This window comes from Ovis aries, chromosome 13 (genome assembly GCF_016772045.2).
Source record: "Ovis aries strain OAR_USU_Benz2616 breed Rambouillet chromosome 13, ARS-UI_Ramb_v3.0, whole genome shotgun sequence".
Classification (NCBI taxonomy): Eukaryota; Metazoa; Chordata; class Mammalia; order Artiodactyla; family Bovidae; genus Ovis; species Ovis aries.
The window spans coordinates 60929801-60942929 of NC_056066.1; the positions used below are offsets into that span (position 1 = coordinate 60929801).

General features: G+C 49.6%; 1 protein-coding gene across 6 annotated transcripts in view; it reads right to left on the reverse strand.

Moving 5' to 3' along the window:
* Positions 1 to 11910, reverse strand: part of BCL2L1 (BCL2 like 1) — a 52830-nt gene extending 40920 nt beyond the window's left edge. Inside the window, exons 1-2 of one of the 6 annotated variants that reach the window (XM_027976356.2) lie at positions 11811 to 11910; positions 9602 to 10277 (exon numbers count right to left, since the gene is read on the reverse strand). In XM_027976356.2, coding sequence (XP_027832157.1) covers positions 9602 to 10165 — 564 coding nt within the window. In that variant the 5' untranslated portion in view covers positions 10166 to 10277; positions 11811 to 11910. 6 annotated transcript variants of the gene reach the window in all.
* Positions 11911 to 13129: the final 1219 nt, after the last annotated feature.

Here is a 13129-nt window from a genome sequence, read left to right on the forward strand (position 1 = left end):
AAGGTGTGTCACTTTGGACATGTTATAGAGCCTCTTGAAGCTCTGAATTCTCCATCTTCACGCCAAACCACTTGTGAGGACCAAAGAGGATGATTATGTCAGGGACATAAACATAGCACCTGGCACAGAGCAAGCACTCAACACACAGCATCTGTCGTTATTACTAAGGAACACTTGCGTTTCACTTTCTCACTCGAGCTTTGCTTACTCTGCGGGGCTGGTACTATTCTCTCAGACATGTGGATGAGGCTGAAAGCTGATTCGCGTAGTGCAGCAGCATCACCAGTGAGAAATTAAGCTACGCTTCAAATCTGAGTGCAGAGTTTTATCTAAGGTTTTGTAGAAAGTGATTAATACATCCTGTAACGAGCCTTGCCTGGTGTGTCTGGGAGCTAAGGGAATGGCTGGGCGCTGCACACAGCCTGACTCAGATGGCAGAAGAACACCAGCATGGCCCAAGGTGTGGGGCATGGAAACAGATCATTGAGGAAGGGCACCCAGGCCCCCTCACTGCAGTACCCACAGCATCCCCAGCACTCAGCACAAATAAAGCAGGCACCAGTATTTGCTGATTTAACAAATGAAACAAAACTCAGGACAGCTCTGAGCAATGAATCCAGACTTTCTAAAAGCAACATCGCTAAGAGTGAGTTAAAAGAATTCTAAGCCATTTACTGTGGGATAAGACCCCTGCCGTAGTTTCCTCCCTGAAATGGGACTGAACACACCCACATCACTCACTTCATTATGAAATGATGTGTATAAAGATGTAAATTATAAAGTGTTATCATGCACATAAAAACAGTTATCATCATGCTACAGACCACTAAGGCAGTACAGTGTCATGAAGACAAGCACCTCAGGTTTGAATCCCGGGTCGTCCTGGTACTAGTCTGTGAGGCTCCAAGCATGCCACTTTTCTCTGAGACTCAGTCTTCTCAACTCTACCATGAAGATGACACCACCTACCTTGAAGGGTTTTTAAGACGGTTTAGAGGTAAAGAACCGGAGAAGGCAATGGCACCCCACTCCAGTACTCTTGCCTGGAAAATCCCATGGGCGGAGGAGCCTGGTAGGCTGCAGTTCATGGGGTCGCGAAGAGTCGGACACGACTGAGCGACTTCACTTTCACTTTTCACTTTCATGCATTGGAGAAGGAAATGGCAACCCACTCCAGTGTTCTTGCCTGGAGAATCCCAGGGACGGGGGATTCTGGTGGGCTTCCGTCTATGGGGTCACACAGAGTCAGACACGACTGAAGTGACTTAGCAGCAGCAGCAGCAGAGATAAAGAACGCAGGCTTGGAGTAAGACAGACGTGGTTTCAAATCTTAACTCTGCTTCTTACTAGCTGAGTCCCCCCAAATCTCATTGTCCAGTAATGCTGAGGTTGTTGGACAGTAACACAAAAATGAAGCTGGGGAAAGCCCTGCCACATAGTAAGCGCTGGATTAATGCCAACAACCATTCAGACGCACTTGGGGAAGGGGGTGCAGTGTAGTGTTTAAAAGGGGGAGCTTGGAAGTTACCCTCACAGGCTCTGCCACTTACTAACCATGCTACCCACATAAGCTGCTTAACATCTTTGTACCTCAGTTGCCTGGTTTGAAAAACAGGGATAATAATAGCAACAACTTCAGAATATTGTCTACGAATAGAATAAATTAATACGTGTAAAGCACTGTGAACAATGCCTGGCATACAATAAGCACTTGATAAATGTTAGGTGCTATTAATAGTAACATTAACAATAATATTAATCACCAAGTGGAATAAGAGGGAGGGACTGTATAATCCTGGGACACGGGCATCCTGTGGAAGAGTTCCAGGGAAGTCCCTGGGCAGCTGTTTGTAGGCAAGTTCTCAGCCTCTGGCAGAAAGACTCTTCTATAGAAAGGACATGAGGCTGAGGGTTCCTGAGCAAAAACTTCAGTCCTGCTGACCAAGAGGCCAGCCTCTGGGGAGGCCAGTCAGGCTCCTTGGAAGGACACAGTGTTCCCGGCCCCGCCTGACTCGGGGGAACAAAGGCACGTGTGTGTGGCCAGGGAGGAGGGAGGGGAATGTTTCCCTTTCAAGAGCGGAACAAAGGATCTGAGGCATAGTTGAGTGCGTTCCAATTCCCTCCCAGGCTAGCTCCCATTCCTCAGATGATTGTCCAACAAGGTTTTCAATCTTTTAGCTTCCTCCTGAAAGGTGACCACGGGGAGGGGGTGGCAGGCTCCACTCGACCCTCTATCAATCGTCTCTAAGAGGTAGGATTTCTACGTGCCAAAACTCTGAGGAGTCCCAGGCCTGTGCAGGGGGTGGGGTGGGGACCCCTGAGGGTTAATGGATGACATAGGGCACCGCAAGCGACAGGTTTCATGTCCTTCTAGGGGAAGTCCAAGACTAAAACTGCTAGTTAGTGTGGAGCCAGGAGAGAATCCAGGAGTTTGGACAACCTCCCTTGTAGGGTGGGTGGAAAGGTGTGACAGAACTCAGTGGAAATGCATTTTCTAAATCCAAAAGGGATGACCATGAGCTGGAGAGAGAAGACAGGTGAAGGGTCAAAGGGGAGGGAACAAAGAAACTAACTGACAAGAGGAAAGGGAGAGACATGGGCAAAAAAGGAGTCTGTGCATGGGGAGAGCCTAGGAATATTACTTTCCAATTTCCACACTCAAGCCAGCAAGAATCCGGCTGCAGGGCTGGGACAGGAAGCAGTCCATGGAAGTCACTGCAATGGCATTTCCTGAAGAGGGAGAAAAAAACCTCTAGTTCCGAGGGGAGCTCTGGAGTCTGACCAAAAAGTCCTGTAGCGTAGAGCCAGTCTCAAAGCTCTGGCTTGGCCTGAGTCTCATCAGGGGTGAAACCATGTAGCAGAAGGTCCCAAAGGCAGTTTCTTCCTTATTTACAAAAATCAATATGTAATAAATGGGAAGCCAGGTGATGTGACTGAAGGAACCCTAGGATGTGACTGCTGATACTAACCGTCACTAAGCAGAGCCACACGACAGGAATTAACTCATTGACTCTTCAGAACAAGGCACCATTATTACAGCCATTTACAAGGTAAAAGACTTGCCCTACGTCACGCAGCACACAAGTGGTCAAATCTAGATCTGAAAGCCCAAACCCTGCATTTTCCTCCAGATGGGCAGGTCACTTCATCTTTCTTAGCCTGATTTCCCTCTGCTCACCTCCCGGGTTGTTGGTTATAAGCATCAAAAAAGCAAGGTGGGGGGAATTACTGGCAGTCCAGTGGTTAGGACGCCGAGCTTCCACTGCAGGGGCCATGGGTTCGATCCCTGGAAAGAGCCATCCTACAGCGTAACTATCATGAAATATGCCACAATGGTGGAACTCACCACAAGGCCTAGGGCCACTGAGAAGCGGGATTCCTAGACTCAACTTCAAACCTCCATCTTATAGACGGGGGTGCCTAGAAGTGATGTGGCCGAGGTGAAACAGTGAGCTGAGGCAGATTTGAGACCAGAACTGGGATCCTAACAAAGGCCAGCATTTGACTAACATGGCAAAGGAGCACTACAGAGCTCCTGGCAGGACAGGAACACTGCCAGGCCTGCCTGCCTGCCCTAAGTGTGTGCCAGAAGGTCACTGTGGAGTCCAAACAAGGGAGAACAGCTACTGTAGATTCTGTGAACAGGTCTCTGACATGAGCTCTGTGCAAAGATGGTCAGAATTACGATACCAACTACTGCCAGACTCTATGCATCTCAGGCAGATCTCGTTAGGTCTTTGTGAAGCAGGTAATACCTGCCCTAAGGCCCAGAGAGTTCAAGAAGCTTGCCCAAGGTCACAGAGCTAGACACAGGTGATTTGGGACCTCAATCCAGACACGATGCAATTATTCAGAAGCAAGAGTGCTAGAGGGAAGGACCATTCAGGATACCATATTTGAAGAGACTATCCCAAAGAATATCTAGCATACTTAAACCTGATTCTCTGATTGCTAAGCTAAGTGGCTGAAAAATGTGGCTTTCAAGGTGGTCGGAACCATCAGTGCGCCATGTGAGTCTGGTCCTGTTCCGTAGACCCTTTTCACCATTTCCACCTCTATCTCCTGATTCAAGCCACTCTTCTTTCTCACTTTGCTGCGCCAGCCTCTTCGCTGGGCTCCCCTGTGGAATTCAGAACTTGTGGAACTCATCTCTGCTCCTATCTTTTCCTAGCCTCTCAGTCAACGAAAGTCGAGCTCTCATCACAGCCTGTAATACGCTATGAGATTGGGCCCTGGCTACTCTGCCCCCTCAATTCCACCCACTCTCCCCTCACCTCTGACCACTCGCCCTCTTGCTATATCCTCTCCAGCTGCACTGGCCTTCTCTTTCATCCCTGAGCCTGGCCAGCACACTCCCTCTGCTTATAACACATTCTCTAAAGGTACCCACATCAACCACCAACTTACCTTCTTCAAGTCTTGGTTCAAATATTACCTTTCAGTGATGCCTTCCCTAGGCACTCTTTTAAAACTGCAGCCTTATCTCCTTTGCTAGGCATGCCTTGTACCTCAATGTACTTTATTTTCTTCATAGCACTTAGTCTCAACTGATATATGTTACCTATGTATATAATTGCGGCTTCCCAGGTAGCTGAGAAGTAAAGAATCTGCCTGCCAATGCAGGGGATCTGGGTTGGATCCCTGGGTTAGGAAGACACCCTGGAGAAGGAAATGGCAACCCACTCCAGTATTCTTGCCTGGGAAATCCCATGGACAGGGGAGCCTGGAGGGTTACAGTCCACGGAGTCGCAAAGAGTTGGACACAGCTTAGAGACTAAACAATAACAATTACATGTTGTCTGTTTCTCCCCATTAGAATATGAGCTCCCGACATAGAAACGTAATTTTATTTAATGCTGTACCATGAGTGCCTAGGGCAGCCTGACACACAATAGGAGCTCGATTAATGCTATCTGAATCAATGCATGAATAATTAGATAAAGGGCAATTCCTATCACTATTATTCTGGTTTGATAAGTGTCTGTTTCAGAAATGTAGTGGGCTTCTCTTTCATTACATACCTGCTATGCCTAAGGCCTCTGCTCCATGCCAATTAAACAAGTATTGACAAGACGTGGAACTCTACTCTCAGGAAACTCCTAAACCTAATAGAGGCATGGTAGTGTTAGAAATGTCTTTATACTAATTTAAACTCTATCAATGTGATTAACCCATCCAAGTTCTCCTATAATATACTAATAAAAACAGCTTAGCCCCTCTTCCTCCAGATATTTGAAATCAGTGATCATGGTCTCCTGGGTCTTCTTGTCCCCAGGCTAAACAAAAAAACCCACTGGGACTGTCTGACTCAGATCTGCCAACTGGGAACAGACTGTCGGCCAGGGAGACAGAAGAGAAGCAGATCCAGGAGCAGACTGCCTCCTTCAAAGAAAAGAGGGAGTCCTTGGGGAGGACTCCACGGAATCAGGCTGGAGATTGGGGGTGGGGACAGAGCCCTGCTAATTAAGGCAGTAGGAGATTATGTTTCCGTAGAAGAACAGCTCACTGGGAATTACCCCTAAATCTATCCATGGTAAACCCAGACAAAATCATGGCTACTGAAAGCAAGCCCTGTGATGGAAGGCTGAGGGCACCAGAAAAAACCAGGAAGGATGCTCAAGCCTGTAGCCTCAGGACAGATACCTGCTGGGGAAGGGACAACTAATAACTGCGCCTTCCAGTAGCCCACACAAAAACCAAGAAAACCCTGCAGGTTCCATTGAAGGCCCCTGAAAAAAACCTGGGGTGATTTTCTACCAGAAGCTGAAGGGCTCTGTGGGGCTACTGCGGAAATCAATCCTAGGAAGCCTGGAAAACCCTATGATGGTGATGGAGTTTTAACGGCAACTTCAAATGTACCTCCAGAAGAACCGGGTGTTTTGATGGGGAGCCCCTGAGACACTTCTACCTCACTTTGGGACCTGAATGAGATTACTAAAAATTTCCACGTTTGGGGTTTCTAATGGGGTTTCCCCAAGAAAACCGCAAAATTGCCAACAGCTGCTGAGATCTGCAAAGGTCGCTGAGGTGCTTCAGCAAAGCATACATCAGTGCCAATGAAGACAGAACAGTCAAGAAGAAACCTACAGAAACTAGAAGACCATAGAGCCATGCAGCCTGGGGAAAGGCCAAATGATGTTCTCTTCCCCCCACCCCCCCAAAATTGTTCAACAACGGTGTTTCCATCAAGCTAAGGGGTTTCCCAGGGATAGTGATCCCAAAATGGCCTGGCCCACCTGGGTCCTCCCACCTAACTGTCCACATTCCCACTGGAAAGCCCCCGAAACATTCAGCCTCTACTATTCTGGTGGAGTATCTCTCAAGGGCTGGCTTTGTGTCTCAAGAAACTCTGGGGGCAAAGTTCAGTTTTTGGAGGCAGGTAGCCCACTCATTAAAAGAAGTGCCTCCACCACACAATTAAGGCCCAGGAGAGCCTTTGTTCTACATCATTTACTAGAGTCAAGCTATGGCAGGTGGCTATCATTAGTTCATTTTACAGGTGGGAGGGATGAATGGACAAGAGAGACAAACAGGTTCAGCATCCTGCCAGGGGACTCTAGGCAGGCAGTGGTGTGGCTGTATAGATGAGGAACGCCAGTCCTTGGGGCATCCCCCACAATCAAGTAGACACACCTGGAGCAGGCCATCTTCTCCCTTTATGCACACAATTCTTACCTGCCGGGAGAGCCAGAGAAGGTTTTAACAAAAAATTAACAAGAAGCCCACTCTCACTGGGGAAAATCCTGATACTGACTTGAGTTTTACCAGTGACAGAATCTAGAAGCTACATACATGCCTCTGGCAGCCTGCTACTGCCAACACTGGTGCTGTTCTTCCTGCAGTTCCTGAACAAGGCCAGCATCACAGACTCAAGTGCACCTCCACAGGCATGTTTTGCTTGGCCCAACAGCGTCTCTGGCTCACATTATTACTCCTAAGACAATGTGATGTGGAGGGGAAGAGATTATAGGCTTTGGAATCAGGCCCACCTGGGGTAAATTCTCACTCAGTCACTTAACTGGCTGAGGAATACTTGGGGCCAATCATTTAAGCTACCAGGAGCTTCACATATAAACTGAGAATAAACCTATCTTAGAAAGTTATTGTGTGGAGTATTTGAAATAGCATGTCATTGCCATGAGATAAAGTACCATATCTGGCTTATAGCCAATACCCAGCACATGCCTGCTTCACAGAAGATGCTCAGTGAATTTTGGCTGCATAAGTAAAAGACCTACTACAATGCCTCACGCATAAGATATACTCCGTAAAAGCACATTTCCTTTTCCTTTCCTGCCAGGATGCTAAATTTAGAGCATATCCGAGTGGAATGGTCCGTAATTCTTACATTCATGGATCCCCCAGGCACAGCCTCCAGGAAGGTTATGAGATGCCACTGCAGCAGCCAGTGTGCAGCTCAAACAGAATGGTCCCCGAGAGGAAGTGGGCGGCACCTTCTACCCAAAGGATCCCAGTGTCACATGTTCTCTATCTCCTGGCCTCGGGAAGAACACGTGCCCAGAAACGGTTCTGATATAACTGGCTCTTCTGCACACATCCCCTCTGTCCACCAAGAGGAAGTAACACATGGTATGCTGTTGGGCAAAGAGACAGCAGAAGATGGAATGTCAATCCAGTGGTGATCTAATGATCTTGCCCAGTGTTGCTGTGTCAAAGACCTCTTTCCACACGCAACACTGGGTGACTAACAACTCTCTGGTCCAGGTGGCCCTCTTAGACAACTGGCTGGCAGGCCAGGAACCTCTCCCATGTTGCCTTTTGTTAACAGTTGGCCACAACCCACATGGAATTAGGACCACCAGCCAGAGATAACAGTGAGGGGCAAATGGCCCAAGTCTCTACTTAGGCCTCAGAGGGTGTGTCAGAAACGCTGGAATCCTGTCCCTCCTGTAGTAAGTTAAACAAATATTTGCCCCTAAAGAAAATCAAAGCAGGAGGGAAAAAGAGAGGTCATCACACAAACCAACAGGAACTATTTAATCATTTATTCCCCCAGGGAGTTCATTTACTGAAAGGCTTTCAAGTTGGGTCAGTCTGAGCCAAAGAAAGCCCTCCACCTTTACCTTCCCAGCCCCACCCCGGTCATCTGACCTCTACTCTGCTCTTTATAAGAACTGGCAGTGGGAAGAGTTGATGAAGTTGCAAAGAAATGGGAAATAAGACAGGGGGTGGTGTACCTGGAGGTCCCTTGCTCAGTGGTAAACTGAAGTGGCTGCCACACCCTAGGCCCAGCCTCTGGATAATTGCATTCTTAACATTCCTGAGTCCATGGTGCGTGGCCCTTTCCACCTCAGCTCCTTCAATAGATGACTTATTTTCCACAGCCTGCTCAATTTTCTGAAGGACAGAATGAATACCTCTCTTAAGCCCTACACCTCCCTGAGGCAGGGAGATAAGCGAGGAGATATGACTGAGTTCACTGCAAGAGAGCAAAAGCTGCTGACAGTGACCACAGGTAAAGAATCCCTCCACACCAGCTCATCCTGACTTGGTGATATCAGGGCAAGGGAATTCTCTTCCCTGGCAAAGGAATGAGGCACGACTCAGTTTCAGAAGGTGTACCTGGATCTGACAGTAACTACTAGAGCAAACTTCCTGTCACTATGCTCACATCAGCTCCAAGATTTACAAGGACTGCAAGGCAAGAGGGTTGGCCACATTTTTTTAGTGGAAGAACCTGAGGCTCAAGGTAAACTGGCCTGTCCAAGGTCACACACCTAGTTAAGTGACAGGGCTGGGACTCACATCTGTGTCAGTTTGTTTCTGAAGTCTGTCACTGAATCTCAATGTCCCAAGGAGCCCCAAAGATCAGGTTCTTGCATTGCCAGCAAACAGTGCTCAGTGAAGAGGCCCCAGGGCCATGGCAGAAAAGTGACAAGCATAACAGCTGGAGCTCCCCAACCAACCCAGGCAGTGAGGTGCAAAGTCCCTGGGCTGACAGCAAGCGCTCCGCAAACTGGCCAACCACACAGAAAAGTCGCATACTTTAGAGCCAATAAATATGGGGCACAGCACAAACACAACTGGCCCATTGGCGCAGCTTACAACCTAAAATCAGACAATCCTCAGCCATCCAGAGGGATGCAAAGCCAGGCCATGCAAACTCTGAAATAAGGGGAACCTGATTTGGAGGAGGGAAGCCCAGGACAGGATTGACAGCTCAAGGGAGTAAGACTGAAGGGGCTGGTGGGTCACTGATATTCACTATCTTCTCCAGGCATTCCACTCATCACCCCTTAACGTTGTGAGCCATTATGTCAGGGTGAGGGGTAACCTGTTACCTTTGCATTCTCAAAGGTTTGGGGCCAAATGAACACACAGGCTATGTTATCTTCTGCAGAGAAACTGGAACACAAGTATGACAGAGTAGGGTCACGAGGAAGACCAGAATGAAGATGTCTGGTCCTCACAGAACTAGGTCATCTGTATTTCAGAAGTTAACCTCTGTGATACAAAGAGGCCAGTTATGTCTCCTTAACAAACAATAATAATCACCCAGCACAACAGACACAGGGGAAAGGTTGTTGGGGATTTGACCAGAAGCCAAGGAAAAGGAATACATAAGGGGCGTGGTTCTTACCCAGCCGCCGTTCTCCTGGATCCAAGGCTCTAGGTGGTCATTCAGGTAAGTAGCCATCCAAGTTGCGATCCGACTCACCAATACCTGCATCTCCTTGTCTACGCTTTCCACGCACAGTGCCCCACCGAAGGAGAAAAAGGCCACAATGCGACCCCAGTTCACCCCGTCCCGGAAGAGTTCATTCACTACCTGTTCAAAGCTCTGATATGCTGTCCCTGGGGTGATGTGGAGCTGGGACGTCAGGTCGCTGAATGCCCGTCGGTACCTCAGTTCAAACTCATCGCCTGCCTCCCTCAGGGCTTGCTTCACCGCTGCCATGGGGATCACTTCCCGGGCATCCAAGCTTCTGCTGTGGCCGGTGGCTCCATTCACCGCAGGGCTATCCGCCAGGTGCCAAGATGGGTTGCCATTGATGGCACTGGGGGTTTCCATATCTGATTCTGTCCCTTCTGGGGCCTCAGTTCTGTTCTCTTCCACATCACTAAACTGACTCCAGCTGTATCCTTTCTGGGAAAGCTTGTAAGAGAGAAAGTCAACCACCAGCTCCCGGTTGCTCTGAGACATTTTTATAATAAGGATGGGCTCCACCAGTCCATTGTCCAAAACACCTGCTCACTCACTGGGTCTGGTCTCTGCTTAGTGGTTCTCTTCGAAGATCCAAAGGCAAGACAAGGTTCTGAAGGGAAAGAAAGAGCTTCAGGGGGGAAAAAATGAATATGCAAGCCATTTACCTACAATATCCCATTCCCCACTCCAGGTACTTGAACTGGGTTCTCTGCCGCTCTTATGAAGATATGGGTCTAGCTTCCCAGGTACTTCGATGAAGTCAATTTGAAAGCACCAGTGGGCTCTGAATCATCACACCGGCCTTTTTTTCCTCCCCTTTTATCCCAGCCACCCCCTTTTCTCTGAAATGTCTTCCTCGAAAAGTCACCCCCATGGGCAGTCTGCCCCCCACCCCCATAAACCCTCACCACCTACATTCAAATCCGTCTCAGGCGACGGCAGGCAGGTGCAGCCCCCGGAAGATCTTTTGTATCATAGGTGGGAGAGGAGGTGGCAGCGGGGATGCCGGTAAGTCAACCGGCCTCGCGGCGGCGGCTGGCAAAAAAAGCAGCTCCGGCTGGAGGGATCATGCGACCCGGCGAACTGAGAGCTCAGGAGGCGACACAGGAATTACGAAGCTCAAGAACCGGCCCCCTCGCTTGCTTCCTCCTCCATCGCCCCGATCGAGGGCGGCCGCTGCCGCGGCCTCCTGCCACCCGGGAGCCCAGCCCCCTCGCTCTTGCACGCCCCTTGGCTCTCCGCCTCCTACTGGGAGCTAGGAGAACTCTCTCGGAGGTGGCTGGTGTGAGCTTTAGTTTTTTTTTTTTTTTTTTTCTATTTCAGTATCAGCCCTGGGTGAGGCTTCCGAAGAAACCTTGAAGGGACTTCTCGATGGGGCTCAAGGTTTCGATGAGAAACAGAGGGAGGGGAACACTGCCTTGGATCTGCGGTCTGAGTTTGGAAAGGCCATCCCCGGGCCTTTCTGGGAGGCTGAAAGCCGGAGACCCCCCAGAAACGCCGCTGGCTTTCTTTGAATTCCCCAAAGGCCCTGGTAGTGGCGGTGGCAGTGGGGGATTGCCGGGTCCTCCATTCCCCGCACGGACACAATGGCCGCCGGCGCCCTGCACAAAGACCGGGCGAGGGTGAGGCGCCGAGCCTCTCCACCGGTCAGAGACAAGGGTCGAGGCCTGCTCGAGACCCCCCACAGCTGAGACTACGTTTTCCTGGGGACAGGCCCAGGCTGGCTTCTTGGCACCCCCGGGAGCTTAGGGGCCCGGGGTTGCACCTCTCTAGAGGCCGGGGTGGGTGGGCTGCGGCCTCGCGGCTTCCTCCGCGCGCTAGGCCGGGTACCCGCCTGGCCACCGCCCCGTTGCTAGGCAACCGCTCTCCCTCAGGGGCGCCCCCTAGACCTTTCTGGGAGGTGGGGTCTCGCCCCCGGCGGCCCGCCCCGGCGTAGCCAATCAATGAGCTCAGGTAGCACGGAAGCAGAACGGCGAGGGCTCCCATTGGGCGCAGCGCCTGCCACGCACAGGGGAGGCGGCGCTCTCACCTGCGAGCCCCGGGAGCCGTGGGGGGCCACATACCCCCTTCATCGGCCAGGTCGTTTCCGGGCGCGAGAGCTCTTCGCGGCTAAGTTCCGCGCCGCGGACCGGGGCCGGCCTACCTGGCTGACGGCTCGCGCTCTATCTTCCGAACGAGCCGGCCTCAGTTTCCCTGAAGAGACCGGGGGAACTTGCAAGCTCAGTCACTTCCGGTGCCGCGGCAGCGCGCGCGAGCCCGAGACGCAGAGGGAGTGCGCGCCTGGAGGACTGGCGTAAAGAACTGGGCGAGAGCACCCCCTGGCGGTAGATCTGAAGATTCCGGACACACAAGGGAAAAATCGTTTACATTCACATTTCCATTCATTCCTTTGGTCAGTTTAATCCACCGATCAGTTTGTATATCGAAAAAGCGTTGCCTTGTGGCTAAGAACCTAGTGTTTGGGATTCTAGTCTTGCCGATTTGGCAAGTTACTCAACTGCTGCGCGCATCAGTTACCCTTAACTCTAAAAAAGAGTAAAAACCAGCCTCCCTCCTTGAGTTATTGTGGTGATTTTAGAGTTATCTGTGAAGTCCATAGTCTTTGTTGCATAAATACATTCAGCAAATATTTATTGTTTGGGTTGCTGAAAATAGAGTTAGGAACAAGACAAGACATGACTCATGTTTTCATAGAGACTAAAACCCTTGAGATGGAGAGAGACAGTAAATAACAGAAAACAAGGTAATTTCAAATAGTGACTATGGCTCTGAAGAAAACAAATCAGGATATTGTCATAAAGAGGGTGAAGGAATAGGTGGTCCATTAAAATGGGTGCCCTCTCTGCCCAGTGAGGGAAACAGACATTTTTTTAAACTGTTTTTTCAATTGTTTGTATAGAGTGCCAGAGATGGCCTCTGAAGAAATGACACAGAGTCTAAGACCAGAAGTGTAAGAATATGCCAACCTATTGAAAGTGTGTAGAGAACATCAACCTTAGCAGAGGAAATGGCTTGTACAACGTGTCCTGAGGCAGGAAGCTTCTGGCATGTCCCAGAAACTGAAGGAGAAGCACTGTGGCCGAGGGAGGGCAAATGCGGTGAGAGAGGATGTTGAGAAGTTGACCATGGGAATGAGTTGGAATTCATTCTAAACATTGAAAAGTTTTATTTTGTGGTAATTTAGTTGATTAAAAATAGAATATTAAAAAGATACCAAAAAGCATAGAAAGTCCTCTTCCCACTCCTGCTTTCTAATCCCTGGTTCCCCTCACAGAGATCATCACAATTAATTAATTAATTTTTCTGCTGTGTGACATGTGGGATCTTAATTCCCCAACCAGGGGTTGAACCCATGCTCCGTGCAATGGGAGCATAGAGTCAACCACTGGACCATCAGGCAAGTCTCAGAGATCATCACTCTTAAGCCTTTCTTCTGTAGTCTTTCAGAGATGGTCACTGTAT